Genomic DNA, 24,023 nt, shown 5'->3' on the forward strand with positions numbered 1-24,023 from the left:
TGCCAGCAAGTGCAGAACCTGGTATCTAGAAGTGGTTACTGGGCATCCAAGCCCCATATCTGAGCCTGGTTGCTGGAGGGATCCACACTTGTATGTATATATGTGTGTGTGTATATGTATATCTATCTCTTTCACAGAATCACAGAATCACAGAATATGCTGAATTGGAGGGGATCCACAAGGATCACTGAGTCCAATTCCTGGCCCTGCACAGGACCAGGCTAAGAGTCACACCATATGCCTGAGAGTATCATACAAATATTTCTTGTACTCTGTCAGCCTTGGTGCTGTGAACACTTCCTTGGGGAGACTGTTCAGTGCCCAACCACCCTCTGAGTGAAGAACCTTTTTCTAATATCCAACCTAAAACCTTCCCTGACACAACTTCAGGCCATTCCCTTGGGTTCTGTCACTGGTCACCACCTGCCCCTCCTCTTCCCCTCACAAGGAAGTTGTAACTGCAATGAGGTCTCCCCTCAGTCTGAGGCTGAGGGAAGACCAAGTGACCTCAGCCACTCCTCATATGGCTTCCCCTCAAGGCCCTTCATCATCTTCGTTGCCCTCCTTTGGATACTCTCTAATAGCTTAATATCTTTCTTATATTGTGGCATCCAAAACTGCACACAATATTCAAGGTGAGGCCACACCAGTGCAGAGTAGAGCAGGACAATCCCCTCCCTTGACCGCCTGGTGATGCTTTGCCTGATGCCCCCCAGGACAGGGTTGGCCCTCCTGGCTGCCAGGGCACTAATGACTCATATTCAACTTGCTGTTGAACAGGACTCCCAGGTCCCTTATATAGATGTATTTACATCAATGGACCTTCATCCTGCTCAGCCACAGAGGAGAACAGGATGACGCTGTTGGTGCTGTCTGTGTTTATGTGACTACTCTGTGTGTCTGTGACCTGTGTGGCTGGCCATCTGTATAAGTATATATGTGATGTATATACATGCTTTATGTGCATGTGCCTACTGGGAACATATCTTCAGCCTCTGCTGAATGGATCTGGGAGCATGGCAGCACCCTCTCCTCTCACGTGTTGAATATGACCTGATGTTTTCCCCTAAGAAATGTAATTATTTCATTTATTTTATTTCAATACATTCAATAATAATATATATAATTCAATACATTAATTATCAGTATTGTATGTTACTTTGGAATACTTTTAGCATTAAAGATGTATTTACCGAATACCGACAGAGCTAAGCTGAAATTTCAACCAACCTTAGAGCTGCATGCTGAGAATAAATGTTTGTAATTTATTGTAAATTAAAAACCAAATAAATTTGTAATGTTGTAACTCATTTTTCTGTAGTAAATATAAATATACTTGTCCTTGCTATATTCATCAGGAATAGAATTAATTGCCTATTTATTTTGAAGTAAGTGCTATGTGATTAACTTTCTATCCTGAAAGTACTCTTAGAATATAGGGCTCACTTTTGATACTGGGGTTTTTTTTCAGTAAAAATGCAGAACACACATCAGAAATTATCTTTATAAAAAGGGACTGGGTGACATTGCTGGAGTTCTGATCACATTACTGACCAACACAGAAGAAACTCCAAGAGCGGGGTAAAAATCCTGCAGCAGCTAATAAAAGTGAAATTACTCTAGCAGGACTTCAAAGTAGATGATACAAACAGAATGAGGTTTCTGGGGGAAAGAAGGTTTTGAAGTCATTAAAGAAAAAGCAAGTGTATTCTGAAAAATATCTCAATAGATATGCTTAAAAGAGATGCCATCCACTAGCCTGTGAAGCAGCCTCAAAAAACTAATTCAGAGAAAACCTCTCTCTTGAAATACTTGAAATGTGGCTGAAAAAAACACTAGAAATTAAGACTGGAAAAAAACCCTGCAAATAGTCAGACAGTTCAAAAGGTCTTTTTCTTTACTCATTAACACAGATTTTAAAAAATCACAGACAAACCTATTTGTGCTTCTTTTCTGTTTTTCATTTCCTTTGCTATAAATAGTTCTAGGAGAAGAAATAACAGATGATGATGTGGGGAGAAGAGAGCAGCTATTTTCCTGCCATAGATATCCCCAAGACAGCAATAAATTAGTTGCTTATAGTTAAACCCCAAGAGAGGTTTAACTATAAGCGAAGTATTGTTCATTAGGTATTCCTAAAATTTCAAGGGGTTACTTCTTCTATGATTTAAAAGAAAAAAGCCATGTCTTTGTAGTCTATTCTAGAAAGTAATTTCTCTGATCAGCTTCTTTGAACTGGTACCTTCTGGACTGCTGCACTGTCAGTCTTTGGGCTCCTGCATTTTACCACCTCTTTTTGAAACTAGATGAATGAGAGAAACATTTCATTTCCTTTGTATAGATTTATCATTCAACACCTCAGCAGATCAAATGGGAGCTTTGAGGAAGCTTTTAGGAAACCATTGCATGTGTGAGATAATTGCAATGACTACAGAAGAGATACCTACTTTGGCTCTTTTGATCAGGTAATTATATTATTCACCCAACCCTGTGTTCTCCTTGAGCTTTGCTGTTTGCCTTCTATAAAAGTCAGTTTGTCAAAGGACTGGGAGGATGACTGGCAGGACACTGCCTCAAGCTGCTCGTAGAGGATGACAATTGGTTTTATTCTATCTTTACACATATCATTTTGGGGTCTGCCCAGGCCTCAGCTATAACAGAACAAGTCCATCCCTTACTTGCCTTTTTTCTGAAAAATGAGCTGCTGTTCATTATGAAGAAATATGCAGAGACAGGAAGAAGAGCAGGGCTGCCATGGAAGAGACAGGTAAAAGAAAATTTTGAACATTGGGTGCCCAGTCAACAGTAGTGGTAACAGAACAGGCTAAAAGGAAAAATGTTCCATGGGCAATTTGTGCAGGTGAAACCAAAAGGCCTCATAAAGGTTTAACATCTCAGATTGAAGACATAAACCACACTCAATAGTGTGGTGTAGTTAAGTGTAGTTTCTTTTCTTCTGCTAGACAGGGGAGCCCCATCTAGTTTTACAACTTTTTAGTAGCAAGGTTACCAGCTACTCTAGCCAATAAATAGAGCTGCTTTCTTCATGCCTCCTATCCATTAATAAAATATCAGTTAATTTTCTCAGAGAGAGAAGATAATTCCTCACACAACTCAGAAACACGATCTTTTTACTCTAATCAATTTATATTATTTTAAGTAGTTGAAATATTTTGCTAACTTTCCTAACATTTAAAAATTATATTCTGTTTTTATTTTAATTAATGATTTATTAATACTGTACTGGGTACAAAGAACTTTCAAACTAATGTGGATCTGTGTATACCAGAGATACAAGAAATGAACTAAATCAGGGTGTTTTTTTCCCCTGTATAAGCATATTTAATGCTCAAAATTATGCTATGGCTATTTAAAGGAGAACACATGCAAAGTATAGGACAAAGTGTACTTAAAATACAGTTATAGTTGAAATAATTGTATATAGTTCTTGTTCTGAAAAATCTTCCTGGAGTAAAATGAAGATTAATTAGCACATTACTGAAGCATTTTCTACTTTTTAGGAGAGTTGAGAGTCCCAGTATAATAATATGTGTAAGACACATGAAGATGCTCAGAGTGGAAATTGTAAAAGCTCAAAATACAAGATGGTGTAGGGGGGTTTAATTTTTATTTATTACACTACTTGAAACTACTTTAATGAAAAATTTAATCTTAAGGCCAGCATTAATATGCTTTCATCTGTGGAATATTGTTCCCAGTGTGTACAACAATATATGTTGCACATATGAATATGTTTATAATTACGTATTTCTGCCTTGAAGGATTTTCCCTGATTTTCTCTAATAAATAAAGTATGGTCAATCCAATTATATTGAAAACGACTGGTGTTTTTAATTTCAATTGTCACTTCTATTTTTTGTGTTATCAGGAAAGGGATAGTTATTAATTTAACCTCCTGTCTATTGCAATTAAATTAGTTCTTGTTTTGCTCTTTTTTTCTTATTTGGTTTCTCATTTTAGTTTTCTCTGGAGTGTGCTATTAAAAAACACTTTCACAGTACCTTTTTTTTTGAAAAGAATACTTGGTTTGCATTTTTAAAAATTATTTTTGTGCAATCATATAGAAAGATGCTGTAATAGAACAATGATGAATGATTAAATATGTTAACCAAAATTATATCTTGGATCAGATTTTGATTTAATCAGATTTGATTACTTCAAGAGGGCAAAAAATTCTTCCTAAAACAACTTGCTATTGTTTTCAATTATTGCAGAATCAATCCATGTAGATCAGAACATAAAAGAGCATACTCTAGTCTTGCATACTTGAATATACTCATAAGCCTTGAGAACTAGTAGTAATGGAGTATTTTCTCTAGTCTTTATAGAAGTTGTATGGGATGAAAGACATACAGAGTAATCCAAAAGGAAGGTGCTTTTTCTGAAATGGTTAGGCATGGTTACCTCAGATAGTCTTTTGTCCCTACTCTTAAGTCTTCCTATGAATTTGCCTATTTGATTACAAGTGTAAAGCTTAAGCTGTTTTTGAAGACAAAAGAAAGAAAGCAGGCCCAAGTGGAGTGCACTAATTACTGGGCCTAAAGGGAGAACTTTCCTTTCTATCTTTCCTCTCTGACCTAAAATACAGTAGAATTACTTCAGCTAAAGACTCACATGGGGAACACCTCAGGTTGTTGCATTTTCACCTCTGTCACAGAAACTGTAAACTCATTTTATACTCGATGGCAACAGTCTACATTTCTAGGAATGTTGCGGCAGTTGGTGGATTTGGCAGCATCAATCTCCATTGACATCCATTGATGAAATGCATGCAAAAACTCCTTTCAAGCCTTGTCTTATGAGGTAAAACACAGAGTTTCTTGCTTCTACTTAGCCACCTGTAGAAGAGTTACAATAATGATTCCCAACGGCATAGCAAAGATGTACCAGATTTTTAATGTCCCACTGCAAGATACTCTAATGAACAACAGCCTTTTCCCACTCCCTACTTGCTATGGCAGTTTCAGAGGAAAACAAGCAGAAATTAAGGAACTGGCTCACATCCAGCATGTGTGGCTTCACACAGTAAATAACAATCAACACTTCTGCTGCTTCCACAAGGCAGCGGGCAAGGTGCCAGCAATGCTTTTAATCAGCACCATTCTTAGTTTAGCAATGCCACTAACTAGTGTAATTTTTAGTTTCTTATTATTAGCATTGGCAGTAAAACAACAGTAAACAACATGAGTAAAAATTTGAACTTAGAAGCTCACTGAAAAGCTTGACTCACCAAACTTTATGGCATCTGAATGGTGCTTACTGCATCTGCCCTTACTTGTCACTGCAGGAGGGCATTTTACAATCCTGACTCAACAAATAGGCAGGAGTTATAATTAACCTAAATGTAGCAGAACCTATGCTTCAGATATGGAGGGGTGCAGTTTGCTGTAAACACTTCGGCAAAGACAAGGTGCTCATCCTCTTGGAAGAAGTTGTATTTAGGTGAGCACTGCTTCTGTGACTTGCCTTTCACACATTCCCATGTTAGTGCTTTTGATCAAATCTCCTTCAAATCAACTGAAATCATAGATGAGAGGAGGAATAGCTCCATATTAGCAAGTGTTGGTCCCTCAAGTGTACTTCCTTCGACCCACTTAAGTGATTCACCTGAGTAGAATGGAGTCCCTAAAAGTGATATTTGAGTGTAGGTCAATTTCCTACTTTAAAATCATGGAGGCATTTATTTTGGTTTTCTTACACAAGGGAGCTGGTGCTTTTGTTTAACCTAGAAGTTCCTTGTATCCTTAAAGAGTGGAAGATTCACTGAGGAGGAAACTGTACTGCTAAAGGTTAGTGGACTTGTGCCATCATTTTATAGCCATATCTGAAAATGAGAAAGTCTGAATTTAGCACAAGGTATTTTTGAAGCAACCTCAACATGTCATGGGTGAAAAAAATATTCTATATTCTGTCTCAAATGCTGATATGATATTTTTTTGTGTTTGTCAGTCAACCTGAAGTTGATACTAAGTACTGACACCAAACCAAATTTTCATTTTAATCATCAAGTAAGAACACTGTGAGTTTTGCATTCCTGGGACACGTCTGTGTAAAAGACAGGCTTACATTGTGGCCTAACTCATTTTATTTCAGTATTTTTCAGAGTCGTTGTTCTTTGTTTCTTTTGAAGAGGTACGATGGTAAAGGCAGACAGATCAATATTTGATTAGTGCTATTTACGATGAAAAGACCAAGGACTTTCAGCCTCCTATCAACTTGCAGAAATGGCAAAGAACATAAAATTCAATGGGGATCCATTTAGAAACTGAAAATCAAACACTGTGCTCGTTATTTATATTTTATATAGTAATACATTTACCCTTTAACAAAGGTTTTCTCTTTTTGCACTACTAACAACACTTTCTCCCAGGGCCCCAGCAGTGCAAACATAAGAACAAATGAGCTTACCTACATAAATATTTATAAAACTGAGCCTGACATTAGCATAAATAGGACCTGATTCACCAAGTACAGAGGGGAAAATCAAAAGCAATCAGAGGCAATGATGTGTCTGAAGCTGCTGTGAGTGAGAGAGAGATGTGGTCTGTGGGAGGAGATGCTTTTTCCCTGTTAATACAGTGAGGGCCATATGGACTGTTTAGTCTTGTGACAGTTACAGTAATAGAAAAGGGATGGGCTTCAATTTTAGGATCCTAATTAGGTCTTGATTGGGCAATGAAGAAGAAAACTTCTTAGAGCGCCCTGAGATTTCCCAAAAGATGCTGCTTGCAGTAATTCTAAATGCAGAAGGCAAAGATCAAGTGGAGAAGGGCATCTCTTTTGCAGAGCAAAACCTGAAACCTCCAGCTTCAGGTCCTTTGTTGAACAAATGAGATCTCTGAAGATGCATGCTCCCAGCTGAATGACAGGAACACCTTGATTGGGATACATACTCTGTCATGGAAAGAAGAAACTATTCATAAGAAAACAGAGCAAGGAACATATTTTCCAGTACAGGGCAATGGGGACAGGTACTTGCTTATCTACTGGTAAAAAAATCAATAATTAGAATATATTTTGCTACTACCTCATGGGAATATCTTATTCTGGCAATGGACTGGAATATTTTAGAGCCAATTACCACTAAACTGCAGTTGTCTGACAGATTGAAGGAATGTGCAGGTTTTTTCATCAGAGACAGTTAATGTGGGGGACAAATCAGGTGACAAAAAAGCCCTGTAATTGCCATGTTTCTATTTAGAGCTCTGGAATCCCTGAGAAGCCACATAGAAGCCATACAGAAGCCAGTTCCTTATAGTGAAAAACACACGAAGAAAGATGATCAAAAAAATCTTTGTGACATTTGGGCATGTTCCATTAAAATCAATGAAGTTTTGCATTTGCAAAGACTTTAAGAGAGACAGTATTCTTAGCCTAGAAGAATAACAATATAAATTCAGGAGCTATATGTTATAAGTACCCAGAACTGGTGAATCTACAGAAGTAGTTAATAACAAATTTTCCATTAGTCTTTGTTGTTGAATCTAATTTTACTTCTGCTTCATACTAAAGTTCTGTGTTGTTTTGTGCCAATCTTCTTTCTCATCTTTCTCTGCAGAAAGGTAGCAAAATTGCCTGTTTTAAAAAATTGCTAATATAACTGAGATTTGTACTAGGGACTCATTATATAGGACATGAAGAAACAGTGACAAAGGGCTTATACCCTAAAAACTTATGAAAAAGGTGAAAGAAGAAAGTAAGATGAGCTGTTTTATTTACCAGAACAATATGGCCGTTACATATTGAACTTGGATTTCCTACCTATTAATTTGGTAGCCTGTGCATCTGGATTCAGTGCTTAGTGTTGACATTTTAAATCACAAGCACAATCATAATCGTAATCATAATCATGTGTCTATTGTTCTGATACCTTACTTGCTGGTAGATAGCATTTCAGATATTTCAAGCCACTATGGGTTTACTTGTAAAAATTCTTCTTGGCACTTCTTTTTTGTGAGGCCACAGTCAGGCTGGTTACCATGTCAGCAATGCATAAATGGAGTAAGAAAATAATTGTTAGAAATACCACGTAAAGTGCTTCCTAGATCAGTGTTTTTTCAGGCATGAGTTTCTACTTGACAGATATGGAGCTTAGTCACGGAGAGGTAAAGCGTCTCATTCAAACACACTGCCCACAGAACACACATTTCACTCTTAATGCTGAGGAATTCAGTGTTCATTTTTCTCTCCTGTAAGGTTGAACTTTGCTGTGTCCAGTTCCTGGGAAATTTCAGTTTCCCACAGCCACCAGCCCCCCCATTGGTGCTCCCCACTTTGTTCCCAAGGCATGTTTGAGGAGGCTTTGATCAATAGCTGAGAAGCAATCTCTCAGATAGCCAGGGACACTCTGAAAGGTTTGGGCTGTCAGACAAGAGACATTAAATTAGGCAGTTGTCAATGTGGAGCCCATGTAGCCTGTGAAGCACTGATATAATGCTCTTGTGCAACCCAGAAGGCTTTTTAGTGTGATAGTTAAGGCTTTCAAAAGTGTGTGGCAGTTAATAAGCCAGCCAGAGTGCCAAAAGGCTAGAGTCTTTAGACTTCTAGTTTCATGCTGTGTTTACTGATTCATGCTGTCTTCTGAGTTATTGGCTCCTATTTCTTCTGTTACACTCACCGTATCTAAGATCCTTTAAGAATATTTCACAACGGAATTCATTGAGTTGAATAAATTCCATTACTTGAAAGATAACACGAGAATCATTCACATAATTGGAGTGAAGTGCAACTGCACAAATGTCCAGCTGATCTAATGGATGCAGTCTCTGTCAGATACTTTAATTCAAAGGTAAATGCAGGTTGACCCAAGACTTGTAATAAACTTCCATGACACTGACCTTGAGGTTTTGTCACTTGTGACTTGCAGTTTTATTTGAAGATTTACTAGTGTTTATTTTTAGCACAGATGTAGATCTAAAGACATTTGTAAACATAAATTAATTTTGTTGAAAGAAAAAAAGGACTTTTGACTGTTTCCTTTATTTCTGTCAAAACCAACACATTGCTGATTTTGTTCACATAGAACAGGAATTTCAAGTAGAAAAAACAAAAAGATCCAAAATCATTTGGAAATTCATAGGAGCCATGACAGATCCCTGACTCCAGCACAAATAAGATTTTATCCTATAAAGTCCATAGGACCCAAATGGTTGAACTGCACCATCAGTAAGTTTCACTAGAAGATATATTTATTCCCCCTCTTCTCATTTTGCAGGCTTAGGATATCCACCTGAAAATATGTATGTCCATTTGCTGTTTCTGAATTACAGTGTAACAGGAAGACAACTTAGTAAAAGATTTAATACGGAATTACAATATTTTATACAAAAATTCTTTAAAAGAAAACTGGTAGCAAGAAAACCAAGTACAGAGATTTTTTAACACTGTTTTCTTAGCTGATAAATTGTCTCACTGAATGATTTAATGTTAAGTTGTGTGTTATAAAGTACAATGTTTACAGCAGTTACAGTTAGTATTCATCTCACCTCATAAAGAAAAGAGGACAGGTGGGAGAAAGAAGAGGTGCGTACTCACTAAATTTTTAAAATGCATCATCAGTGCTGCATTGCACCAAATTTTACCTCTCTAATGTTAGTGATCACCCAGAAAAAAAAATGCAAAAACTGCCCAAAACTCAAGTAACAGGCTCTGCAATGCTTAATCCAGATGCTGCAAAAAAGTAACTGCAGTGATGTGTAGCCAAAGAAGATATTTGGCTGCTCATATTCTAGTACATAAACATTTATATTCCATACTGATGTACCTAAAAGCTCATGTGGTAGAAAACAGCTCTACCAGCAGATGAGTTAGCTGAGCATCGGCTGGTAGAGCAGAAGGTCTGTACCTGATGGCCCACGTGAGCCCACAGAGTGCACACCAGAGCACAGGTCAGGGTGCTGCCAGTTTCAAATAGGAGGGACTGACAAGCACACACAATAATACAACTCTAAATCTAATATTGATTTTTTTTTCCACAAAGAAGAACTTTTGAGGTATTTGGTGCTCTGCACTACTATTAATACTGGATTCTTAAAATCACATTCTTTTTATATGCTGCTTAATTAGCAACTTGGCATCTACTTTTTTCAGAGATAATTCATAAGCAAGCAGTCGTTATTATGAAGACAGTCCTTGGTATGCTAGATGACATTTTCCCCCAAGTGAACAAGTCATGAGATGAATAGAAGTATAGAGAGTGAGCTCATTATTAACTTTCAGAAAGAAGACTTCAATCTCTGCCAGCAACTGTGAGACTAATTGAAACAAATATCTCCACTGAACACATTAAAGTCTCTAAATTTGTGATGACTAACAACTTGGTCTGTCAAACTACTTCCAAATTATTTTTACTCTTGTTTTTGAAAAGTTTCAAGTTTCTTCACTAACTCCTGAAGAAAATATATAATGAATGTAAGCATAATTTATTGCTCAGTTTGTTAAAATATTTTCACATAGATTTGCCTGAAATATGGAAAAGTTCCCTCTAAATCCCGAGTAAATAAATGTGAGAGCTTTTCTAAAATAATAACAAAATCCTGCCTTAGCAAGAGCTGGTTATTTTAAAGTTTTTCTTCAGTCATCTAAAGTAGAGAAAACAATTTATCTGAAGCACAACTGGTAAACAACAACTCAACTTTAAAAAAGGGAAATTTGAGCTATGTGCATTATACATGTTTTCTGAAATTCTCTCTCTAGAGAAAAAGATGATATACAGAAATCTGTCTATTGACAGCAGACATGGTATCCAGCTTCTAGGTTTACTTGCTTGAGCTTCATTATGCTGTTGTTTATTTAGTTTATTAAGACAGGCAAGTCACAGGAGTCTTCTAACATGGTAAGATGTTAATTTTCAGTTTGAATTACGAATATCTGATTTTTCTAGTACAATTCAGAACTTTCTTTATTTTTTCTCCATTTTATTGGCATTTCTATGCTCCAAGTTATTAGGCTTATATTCATGAGGCACAACCTGTTCAGGTGTCACCTGAAAAGACAAGTTGCTCATGCTTCTTTGCACATACATCCTCTTTGTGTCCAAAACACTGCTGTTCAAACACTGTTTGTGCAGGAGGGTCAGCATGTCTGCAAAAGCTTTCAGCACAATGGGAATGTCTCATGCACTGTAGCCCAATAGAGCAACCCATCTCTGTTTAATATTCAGAGTCACAGAGGGATATAGGCCAAATGGTTTTAGTGCTGATTCACATTAGCCAAGAGAACCAGGTGAGAACCTTTAGCTGATCTATATTTTTCTCCTAGGCTCTCTTTTGTTTGAATAGAAATTCTGCATCTGGAAAGATCCTGCTCTTGCTAAGATTGCATGCTGTGTAACTCTAGGACTTCTACAGACAGTCATCAAATTTTGAGGGAAAAGCATCTGCATTTACTGCTGGTCAAATTAAAAATCTTCTTTGCTGTACTAGGACTCCACAGGGGAGGATGAAAAGCGTATTTAAACTCTAAGATACTTTACCTGCAAGAATAAGCTTTGGAGGACTGATGTGAGGGGCAAAATACTCTTGCATTTGTACCATTGTCACTCATGCTCAGTTTTGGGTTTTTCCTCACTTTTCTGGTCTGTATAGTTCTTGAATCTGCATTTATTCATTGCAATACAAACGTCCAGATTCAGTGCAGAATTGAATGGGATCACAACAAACTGAAGACATTCTATTGACTCTGAGGTGGGGGACACTGACAATTCAGAGAAAGCTGATTCAAGCTAAAGTGTTATTTCTCATAGCGTGAAAGCTTCCAAAGCTTCTGTTTCATAATATATAATGTTCCAGAGATATAAACTAAGAGGATTATATTGTCACTGCCCCTTGTCATGCTTTAGAACAGGTGGAAAAGGTTAAGCAAGGAAGCAAGGAAAATGGAATAGAGTTTCAAAATCTCTGGTTTGGATCATCAGAGGTATTCAAACTCTTTGCAACACCCATTTTTAAATTTCTTTTAGTGTCAAATGCCTATGTCCTTTGTCAGTACAAGTTTTTAATTTATACTAAATTATTTCTTATCAGGACATTGATTATCTTAGAAACGACATTTGAAAGACAGAATTGTGCATCTCTACTAGTCATAGATCAGAGGCTGTGCAAATAGAATGACCATAAAGATAAAAACCATACATGTGTAGGACACTGAGATATGTTTCTCTCACCTTCTTTCTTACCAAGTATTTTCCAATTGCAGTGAAAAAAACAAATGTATTCAGCATTTCTAGAATATCATGTATACCAATATATAAGAAAAGTTAAACCATTCTGAAAGCTTTAACTTCAGTACCAGCAAAATTACATGGAGATGTTTCAGGTTTTGCAGCAATTAGTGCATATACAGTATACACCCAACCTTCATGCTCATCAAACAAAAAATTGCAGGAATAGAAAAAGTATTTATACAGTGAAAATTATTTTTATTCAGTGTGCCAAATCAATTTTGCTCTTCTAAATCCAAATTACTTTTATAAAATTTATATTTTTTTCTTTTTAAAATTCTTATTACATGGGAAAATGTTCTAACTACCCAGGTTGTTCCACCAAATGTGGATAAAGTTATCTTGTTCTTTCAGGTACCTATTCTCAGCAGATCACTGTAATTTATGAAGGTGGCTAATATTTTGACCCATAGATTTTGGAGAGGGATATAAATTCAGATAAATATTTGTACCTGGTGTTTTATATTAGCCAGCATAAGTGGCATCCTTACCATCTTAAAGGCTTCTTTAATTGCAGTTCATAGGTGCTGCCTCTGCATTAACAGACTGCAATGAGAGCTGGTGCTAAACTTCAGTTTCCTACATCATCCCACTGGGTCTAGCACACATAATTTCAGAGAACTTTTAACATGAGCACCTATCATATGAGGTTTAGAACTGATGTTTGAAGATAAGCATCAAAACTTTTTGAATCTGACTGCCTTGTAATGTTAATGATGACATAAGATTCTGTGTCCCAAACTGTCGTACTGTCAGAGCACCTAGATATATGGCCATATCAAACATCAACTCAAATTTTGATGGTATTTATACAGATTTTATTTATTTATTTATTTATTTATTTATGGAGACCTTTTACAGCTAAGAATGTGAAAATTTACATTCTAAGTGTATAGAGGTTTTGAGGGGATTGGGTTGTTGTGCACAGTACAGAAACAGTAATTAGTTTCAGACCATCACCTAATCCAGTACATTAAATTATTTATCTAATCTGAATGTGGGTGGTTCAGATCACAAGATGATGCAACTGTTCACTTGAAGAGACCACTGGAGGTCATCTAATTCAATTTATCAAAAATATCCTAAGAGTATTCTTACAACTGGTCATGTAAATATACCTTAAATGGATAAATTCACATGACATTAGCCATATGTTTTTATTTCCTACTCATTAGATTGGAAATTTAGTGAATTAGGTAGAACAGGCAATTTCCCCTCGCTAATTTTTTTTCTGTAAGCAACCAACAGAAGATTAAACAGAGGGCAAAGAATTTCACATAAAAGGACAATGAGAGTTGTATTTTATCATACAAAACTTAAATGCTTTAGACAATCAAAAATGAGCTTTATCACCTCTCAATAAATGAGGTTTATCACTTTTAAAACTAGCTTTCATTAAACTCTCTGTGAGACTTACAAATACAACATACAGCTATACAATGCTTCCATCAAACCATAACTGAAATGGAAAATCTTTGAATAAATTAGCATATTTTGAGTTATGCACATAATGGGTAGCGTGATGAGGGAACCGATCTTGGAGCTGTAACATTTTCTTATTATCGTTTGCCTCATTTGCAAAAGGGAAGAAAGTTATCTTAAGAATGTTGTTTTCCCAATAAATGTCACAAGTATGGAAAAGCGTATTTAAAGCTACAGTATGTTTCTAAGGATGTTTTTATACATGCATGACTTTAATTTACATTTTCTCTGATATACAGCCAGGTAAGATAAATGTTAATGAAAAATCCTTTCAGTTTTCTTGCAAAGTCTAGTAGTTTCCCAATACAGAGTTCTACGAAAATTTTTATGAGAATAATCAATGGAAATTAAAATATTATTAACATCAAAGTTTAGCACAGGAGCATCTTTTGTGCAGCAAAACATTATCTAAGTATTTCTAAAAGGGAAATGTGCTGTAGCTCAGCATGTTTGTAAAACTGTGAGAGATCTATCAATGGACAAAAGAGAAAGAAAGACCACATGTTGAGTGCATGCTTGATAGTCTGTACAATTTATTGTGAAGTACCACTTGTACTAGGCCTGCCGCAGAGCCATTGGTGTGAAAGGTTAATGACTGCAGCAATCACAATTTCAATTTACAAGAAAGGGGATGACAGGAAGCCAAATACAAAATGGAGAGAGGTCCCACTGTGATGGCAGCTGAGCAACAATTCATCAACAAGAGCACAGGAACATTCTAAAACCAGAGTGCTGGGGACAACCTTTCGAGTCTGAGGAGGGCTTAGGACTTCTGTTATGCTCATTTTTCAAGGACAGTATAGAATCTTTAAAATGGCTAAATTACCTAATACAGACATAAGTTCTCCCTTGATAATTTTCTTTATAATATTTTCTGGGTCATCTGAAGGTGCTTTTCCAAGCTCCTTAAATTTCCTTAGTGTATCTCCCCTTTTATTTTAAATGCTGACCTTGAGTTCTACCAAAACAGCCATTGTCCCAGTAGGCATTTCAATTGTCTTTGGGCATTCCCTGCAGTTATACTATACCTCTTGCTTCCTCAGAGCATCAGCTATCCTACGGTGTGATCTGAGACTTTCTAAAGCTTTCAGGCATTAACATTTACACAGAGATGCTCTCTGAGACCCTGTGCTCCTTCAGCCTGGATTTTGCTTGTAAGTTGCCTTCCCTTGGAAAATCAAATTGATGGAAATACCTTTAAAGATTTACCACTTTATTTTTGTATAAGTAAAAAACACATGAGAAATCAAACTTTGTAATCACCAACACTACAGAAATACAGAGTATTTGTTGCTTTCTCATCTGAAGTCAGTCATATTTGAGCAATTTGAAGTCATAGATAATAAATAACTGGAGGTAAACTGTGAAAAGTTCTGTTCAACCCTATCTCAGAACAGCCATCCTAGAACTCAACAGGATTCAGAGAAATAAGCAGGTTGGAGTGAGATTATGTAACCAAAAACTTTTCAGTTAGTACTACCGTGTTGTAGGACATTGTAAATTTGGTCTAACATGACAATTACATCAGCAGAACTACAGTAACTTCAATTCATGCCTTAATTTATCTTTCTTTATATAGTTAAACTATTGAAGAGCTAATAAGAAAAGCTAAATGAAAAGCATAATGCACAGAGGTAGGATCTGCACAAGTTTTGATGGTGTCACATTAAAGATGTGTGTCTGGGTGTTTCACTAAATCTTTTCAGTGGAGTTTTCTTCTTAATGGAATGATCAAACAGAATATCACAGACTCACAGAATGGCTGGGGCTGGCAGAGACCTCTAGAGATTTATGGTTCCACACTCCTGCTCATGCAGGCCCACCTGGAGCAGGTTTCCCAGGTCCATGTCCAGACAACTTTTGGATATCTTCAAGCAGGAAGATGACACAACCCCAGTGGGCAACCTGTGCCGGTGCTCAGTCACCATCACAGTGTTTCCTGATGTTAAGGAACCACCTGTGTCTCAGACTGTGCCCATTCCCTCTGGTCCTGGCACTGAGCATTACTGAAAAAAGCCTGGTTCCATCTTCTTTACACCCACCCTTCAGGTACTAATATATGCTGGCAAGATCCCTGCTGAACCTTCTCTTCTCCAGACTGATCAGTCCCAGCTCTCCCAATCTTTCGTCATAGGAGAGGTGCTCCAGTCCCATGTTTGTGACCCTTTGCTGGACTCTCTCCAGTATGTCCATATCTTTCTTCTACTGGGGAGCCAAGAACAGGCCACAACACTTCAGATGTGGCCTCACCAGTGCTGAGTGGAGGGCTGGTGTGGCCTCCCAGTGCTCCCCTAACCTCCTGGCAACGCTTTGCCGTAAGTAGGACATGGTGCCATTTGCTGCCTTTGCTGCACAGACACATTTGCTGGCTCATGCCCAACAAAGCAGAATGGCTTTCCAGCTGGTTGTCCCCCAGCATATATTGGTACATGAAGCAGACACATGAAGCACACAGGGGTGGAGATATCAACAGGATAGCATTAATCTGGATCAGAAAGAAGGGGATCAAGGAGGGAGGTGGGATGTGGCAGGCAGAAGTGGATGATCAACCACTGTAAGGGGGAGACAGTCTAAGTGCAGACCATGTTGTGGATCAGTATGCACCAAAGCCACTCAAATTGTATTTGATAAAATGTAGATATGTGACAGGAAAGGTGCAGCATAGGTAAGCTGCTCATAGAGCTGAGGTGGATCTGTTCTATCAGTTCTCTGAAGTGATTGGAGAACTCTGATCTAGCACCAAATTTTGCAGTAGTAACTGATAAATATGAGACACAAAACAAACTCCAACTCAACCAAAAGTTTGAAATCCTTCATTTCTGAAGTCTAATGCTTGGGCTAAAGACTACTACATTAAACTGATTTACTTTCATAACAATCACTAGCCCTGGGCATGCTTTAGAGCATTTTAGAAAGTAACTGATAATTTTGCAATGATATTACACACAAAATGCCTGAAGTTCATGCTCATTAACTCTAAATAGTCAAAGATATGTCATACATGCATGTCTTGAATTATCATGTACTGATAAGGAAATGGAACACATGAATAAAGATGTATTACCATGTCTTACCATTGACACTCCTTTGCTATAAGTAGAACTTGCACACTCTTAGAACGCAGAAGCATATGAAGAGCTGGAATTCCTCTTTTCAAAAAATGCTAAAATGGGTATCAACTAAAATACTTCCTTACAATCTATTCTCTTTCTCCATACCTCATTTTATGCAGACAATTATCACAGTTTTTCAATTCTGAGACTCTAAAAATAATTATTCTTAGAGAAACAGACAGAAGGCTTATTTTATCCAGTATACTTTGTAGCTTTTTGCCTTAGGGAATTAGGGACACTTGATCATGATTTGCAATGCCTAGGGAATACTGTCATTAACAGGGGAATGTTCTTTGGTACTCTGAGGAAATGTAAAGCTTTTAAGAGCAATCACTGTTAATCACTAACATGCCAACATTATATACCTTCTGGAACTGAGGATGATATATAGACATGACACATTAAGTGACTCTGCCTTACCCACATTGTAAGCTTTCAATATGTCTAACCCATCCCTTTGCATGGCTTGCTTTCTTTACAAAATGCACGACATCTAAGAATTCTGCAAGATTTACACTTCTTGTATAAGCTATTGAAAATATCCTCTCTGATTCCATAGTTGAGCTTCACTGTGTTTTTATCATTATTATACTTTGTTACGCAGCATCATTTGAGTAGTAAATGCCAAGGCCAAGAAGTTAGCCCTTTTCACACAAGAAGGGTGAGAAACTAAACTACAAAGTGATAAACACAATTAAATTCACCTTTACCTTCAGCTCAGCAGGAGACAACATCTGTGCAGTTGCAATACTCACAGCTGAGTACGCAGATTAACATTAAACACAGACGATTTTCAAGCAATTGTTATTATTAATTTTTTTAATATCAAGTATTTTCTAGTCAATGTTAGGTGCATGCAATTGTTAATCACACAAAAGACAGTAGAATAAAAAATTTAAAAAACATTTTAAAGTAAACAGATTTTAATGCTACTTACTAAAATCTTTTTGAGTCTTATTTCTCTGCTGTACTAACCATGCATGCCTTACATGCCAACAACAAGCCCAGCTCCACAGGGCAGCTAATAGACATTGGAAAAGGAGTCACACTACACCCATGTACTGGGGTCTCAGGTGGGATGCCTGCTGACTAAAAACATTGGACCTACCAATGTTTTTGATCACACAGATCAGAAAAAAAAAAAATCACAAATAATTACTGCCAGTAAAGCGATCTAAAAAGTTTATAGATTTGTAGAACTAGTAAGAACTTAAGAAGTCATCTATTGCTGTTCACAAAATGAAAAATTCCTCTAGTCCAATTGACATCAATTACTTTTTGTGACAGCTACTGTGAATACAAAAATCAAAATCTTTCCTCTTAGTGACCAAATTCTTCAGGACTCTCCCATTATTGCACCTGTGGACAAACAACCTTAATGCAACTTTCAATATGTCTTTGAACAATGTCTTATTATACTAAGTTATAATTCTCTTATGGATGCTTTTTATTTCTTGTGTGTCTTCTGGTCATTAAATAGCCCAGTTGTCACAGAGATTGTTTCTTCACCTGATCAGATATACAGTATTTAGCTACTGAATCCCATGAGCTGCACTGCCAGTCACACTTATAGAGCTGAGATTGCAGTGGCCTATCCTGTAAATGGATGGTAAATTCAAAAAGGAAGTGCTTACATTCTTGAAACCTCTATATAAGATCTGAAGTTCCTTCTTTGTGAATTTACTCTGTGCTTCCAGCAGTTCAAGAGCTTCAGGTCTATGTCGTACTGTGGCCATTTCCATTTCATCTTCTACAGTGTCTGCAGAATACAAGAGACAGAGAATGAAAGCTCAAAAGAAATATAGGAGATAAAAATACCTAACCTTTGCAGGAAAGACAAATGACGTGTTCATTTTGAACTCACAGGGAAAGGGCATCTATCTGCTTCTGTGGCTGCAAAGAATAGAGAACAGCAATGATGGTCCAGTGATCTGGATATCATCTCATAAGTACAAATAACAATAAACTGGAAAGCCAACAATCTGCAAGGGCATGCATGACACAATCAGCACGACTTTTCTGTTTCTACAACTCTTTGAACAAAGGAAATAATTTTTTATAAAACTTTAGTGACTCCAGAATACTGTAAATTTTCCCTTGGTTAGTTAATGGATGTGAATGCACTCTATCAGGTTCGGATTTTTAGTGGTTTTTTATTGTGAAATTGGCCTTTGGAAAGTGTGTGAGATTGATGTTGCACATCCAGCAGCATATCTTACTTTGAGTATGGTATAACTAATCCTTCAGGGCAAACATTACTGATAGTGAGTGGCCTAAGTGGGGAACACGATGATCTTAGTGACCTCTTCTTTAGGTGAACAAGAATGCCAATGTACATATTCAAGGCTTATAGTTGAGTGCAGCCCTAAAACAATGAGAGATAGCAATGCATTTTCCCCAGGTGGAATTTTAAATGTGAAAGTTCAATAAAACAGCTAAAGAAACTTACAATCTATTTATATATTGGGAGTAGGTAATTTATCTGATCAAAAATGTGAATGTGTGTATCCATTTTTAAGTACTGTAAGCATTAAACATAACTTATATAGTATTCCAGACTAATTTAATGAAATCACTGACTTATTCTGATTTAAGAGTTATACCAACTATAGAAATGTAAGGAGAGAACATGCCTAATCGTCACTTCTACGATGTTGAAGATATATATTTAATTTCATCAAAATTTGGTACTCTGCATCCTTAAAATAAAGTTTTATTCACTTCAATATTTATAAGAGCACAATATTAGAATAGTCCATTAAAACAATATTATGCCTACAGTTTCACATACGTATACAGTTTCACATACAGTTATCACAGTGCAGTGATAACTTTCAGCTGTTTGGGAGAAATTTGGCATCAGAAGATACAGTTTAGATAAACAAAAAAGTGAGCAACCTTTAAAGAGATATAATCACATAAACTATTCGGATAAATCTTCACAAAATTTAGGGCCTTGTCCTTTCTCCAGTCAAAGATATGTTGTTGCTAGCACTTAGCTCAGGAAGATGATTGCAGTGTTATCCAGATGATTTCGGTGCCACCTCCAGTCTTATCTCAGAATGTCCATTGTGTATTGGCTTATGGCAAACTATAATATGATTCTATGATTAATTTTTTTTTTAATAGATAATCTCATAAAACTCACAAACCACTACCATCTTTGTGAAATTTCCAGTCTAAATGCTACTGACAAAACTCTCAACTAACTTTACCTTGACCTTACGGTGTTTAATAGTTTTAAAGGGCCAGTATCCAAACTCACAAGATAGACTGCAAAAAAGTCTCAGCTCTCTTCTATAAGAAGACATCCTGAGGTGCAAAGAGGAAGTACTGAAAATCCTGCCTTTACAGATGACATTGGAACAAAATAGTTTCAGAATTAAGAAATTGTCTTCCTAATCAAAGGAAGGTGTAGCTAAGTTCTTGAGTCCCATAATAATTTCGCATAGAACATCCAGGGTTTATTTTGCACAGATTCTAAAGCCTTTCCACTGTGTTTTAAGGGATTAATCTTTTATAGTTTTTTATGTAGTCACTATAGTCTCTATAAAAATGTAATACTGTAAATATAAAGCCAATTTTTTTTCATCAGTTGCAAGTAAACACTAGGTACTTAATTGGCAAAATAATCAACCTGAGAATAAATACTGTTGAAAGCTCACTTGTATTTTATATTCAAATAGCTATATGGGATTTAAATGGGCTTTTGTTTAGACAGAAAAGGACTTAACTGGATATGAGTTCTCTAAGCACCCATTTGTAAAACATCTGGCTACCTAAAGAGACATCTACAAGCTTTTCTGGAAGCTAAATGAGCATGCATAATAAATGTGAGGCTAGAGAAAAAGGCCAGACAAAGTGATGCTGAGCATAATGTTTATATATCCTTAGCAATAGATATTTTAATTGCATTTAAATGGTTTGGTGAGAATGTAGAAGACTGCAATGGGTGATGATGTCTTTCTGTTAATGAAAAGGTTCAGTATAACACCCTTCACACTCAACTTCTGTAGTGTCTTACAGATATAAAAAATAAAAAAATTAAGATCACCATAAATTTCCTTAAAATATGCCAACTATGCTGATTAAAATGCTACAGCATTCATGAGTCACTTCCAGGTTTTTAATTTTTTTCTTCACACTTCTATCTACCGTTATCCGGGCTGGAAAAAAAATCTATACTTTAAAATATACAGGGAAAATGTGTGAAAATCTATCTCTTTCTAAACATTAATGATTTCTATGGCATTAATTTTTTTCAGTTCTTTAGTTTCTTCAGCCTAAGAAAGTTGAGAGTTCTTGTTTTTCATAGAAAGATAATATACCAACTGAAAACCAGAAACAAATCCACATTCCCTCATTAATATATCAAACAAAACATTCTTACTGATTTAATGAACAAGTAGCTTTATTATAGCTAAATAGTAAAGACAGTTTTTAATGTATTTGCTACGTGAGCTAGGCTTTGAAACTTTCACTGTTCATTAAAGAACAAAATGGCAAAAGCAATGCAAAAAGCAGATATACTCTTCAAACAATGGCAGCTGGAGAAGCATGTCCAAAGTTAGGCTCAGTTCATATCTGTAAAAATTGTGCACACGAATTTCCCTGCACAAAATCCACATTATAGCCTCCCTACCTATTTAATAACTGCATGCACACATCCTTTTATCTTCCAAAACCATTCTTGAATTTAGTCCTATCTGTAGCACATGCACTTATCTAAGGAATGATGGTTTAAAGTTTAGACTTACTAGACTAAAGCACACAAATAAGAAAAATGTAAAATCACACAAATAAGAAAATATTCTTTTAAATGTTTTGTTCGATAGGAAAGCTGAAATATATTTAATAGGAATGCTGAAATAAGATTTTACTTATTCAGATAACCTTTGTCTGTACATATTGATAGAAGTGCAGAAGAGCAAATTCAGGCTATGTAAATTTCAGCAAGTTATTTGTTTTAAAAATATTCCACTGATAATTTCTAAGAAATTCATATCATGTGACTGTTCACTGTATGTAGTGCTGGTTTCATTCCTACTACACTATAATGTTGCTTCTTTCATGCTACCAGAAATTAAATAGCACATGATGTCAAAATGGGATAACAGTGTGTTCTACAATGATAATCTTATTTAATGTTTTCACATTAAAACATAACATTTATAACATTTTTACTTAAGATAGCACTTCATTATTGAGGAGAGTACAGAGAAAAATGTTGAATGCACCTTTTTTTACCTCTTGGTTCTCAAATATGAAATACTTGTTTTATTGCAACCTCTCTTCTGGTTTATAAAACACTTTCAGCAAGAAAATACAAGTTTTACATGTTCAAGGTTATTGAAACTGACTCTAAATATTTTTGGTTACCTATGCAGGTGAGGAGTTTGTATAGAAATGTGCAAGGAATAAGGGATATATTGCTTTCTACTCAACTTCAAACAATTAGAACAAACCTTCTATTCATTCTGATTTATCTCCTTTCTTTATTCCATGCCCCATCACTGGATGTGTTCAAGACCAGACTGGATGGGACTTGGAGCAACCTGGTCTAGTGCAGAGGGATTAAACTAAATGACTTTAAAAATCTCTCTCCCAACTCAAACAATTCTGTGATTCTATGATTCCTTTTACAGACTAAAGCTATTTTATTCAGGTAATACAGCTGAATGCAACTTCTACATAAAGAATAGCTATCAGACGCCATAACAGTAATTCACCTTTTTAAGCTATCCTATTTTCATGAAGCCATCATGAAAGAAAAAAATCACTGTGCATCCAGAAAATTAGAGCTTCTCATCTTTGAGATCTCAAATACTTAGAAAGGAAAGCAAGTGCCACAGTTTTCTCTGTAGAGAAGCATACGAAAGACAGTGAAGGAGGATAGCAAAAAGGAACCCTAGATCCATACCCCTCAAGTCTTGGCACTTAATAGGGACCTGTGTTCATAGCCAAGTTGCCTTGGGTTGTCCTGAATTCACTAGACATGGGGAACTGCTCTTGAAGGCTTTTTTAACCTTAGATTGATTGATATGCTTTATCAGAAGAGTATACAGGAAGCACATGAACCATTCAGTTTCTACTTTTAGGTACTCATATTAGTGCCTAGAATTAAGTCAAATTAATCTAGACTGAATTGGGTCCACAGAGGTATTTTAAAATCAGCTACAGCAGACAATTTATATAGGAAGACATTAGTGTTATTACTATAATTAATCTCTCTACAAGTATATATATGTATATATGCATTGAGATCTCTCACTCCCTCTGTCCCTCTATTTTTATCTGTTACCTACCCTGGAGAGATTTTATTTCCTCACAGCACATCAGGACATTAAGGGTAGTGTGCTTTTCCTTTACCTCCATATTCACACACTTTTTTTCCAATCTGATTATTATTTTTCTCTCAGAACCAACTTTAAGTCCCTAAATAGTTTGATGTAATATACTCAAAACCTGCAGAGAGCAGTACTGATGGTATTACCCTGTATATTGGATAGCAAGCATACAGAGACATGCATAAATATGCACAAAAAGCTACCACTTTTCAAACACATGGAGAGTAGGTATTAAATTTAACCACTGAATCACTTCTCAACTCACTTGCAGATCGTGCCAGCCCAGCAGCCCCTGTGTGGCAGACCCTGCCACTAGTATCTTGCCATCCTACTCTGCACAAATCTGTTACCAGCCCAAAAATCTGTTCATTGCTCGATTCTAAACCTCGATAGAGCATATGATTACGTCAGCAGATATCTTGCCTCTCAAATGAGCAGTTAATGAAAGTATAACTTTTGATGCATGCAAACCTAAAAAAAAAAAAAAAAAAAATCAAATGAAAAATAAAACTTGCTTTGAGTAACAGGAGATGTCGTTTTGGCAGCCGAGCAGGGCAAGAGCTTCATAAGTCGCTCTTTAATGCTGCGTTTGGTACTGTTCTGAGCGTAGAGGAAACCTAAAAAATATATTATCAGGTCTGTTAACAAAGGCTTGAGAACAATTTCTGTACATGCTGCAGAGTTCATCGTTATAGCAGAATACTGATGGGAAAAGGCCAAACAGATGGCAGCCATTGTGAATCACAAAGGGCAACCAGAATTTTTGAACAGGACAACAAAACTGTTTCATCTTTGTTTCTTTCCAGTGTCTTTCCAATAAAGGGAATGAGTTTTGTTGGT

General features: G+C 36.3%; 1 protein-coding gene across 3 annotated transcripts in view; it reads right to left on the reverse strand.

The window, feature by feature from the left end:
- KCNIP4 (potassium voltage-gated channel interacting protein 4) overlaps nt 1-24,023 on the reverse strand; it is a 101,905-nt gene that overhangs the window by 28,421 nt on the left and 49,461 nt on the right. For 2 of the 3 annotated variants that reach the window (XM_051771508.1, XM_051771509.1), the window contains exon 2: nt 18,471-18,595. In XM_051771508.1, the coding sequence (XP_051627468.1) occupies nt 18,471-18,595 (125 nt within the window). Of the gene's footprint in view, nt 1-18,470; nt 18,596-23,698; nt 23,892-24,023 lie in introns of those variants that run through there. The other variant, XM_051771507.1, reaches the window with a different exon arrangement.

Source organism: Manacus candei, unplaced genomic scaffold, assembly GCF_025592945.1.
Source record: "Manacus candei isolate 608988 ecotype Guabito, Panama unplaced genomic scaffold, ASM2559294v1 h1tg000135l, whole genome shotgun sequence".
NCBI lineage: Eukaryota > Metazoa > Chordata > Aves > Passeriformes > Pipridae > Manacus > Manacus candei.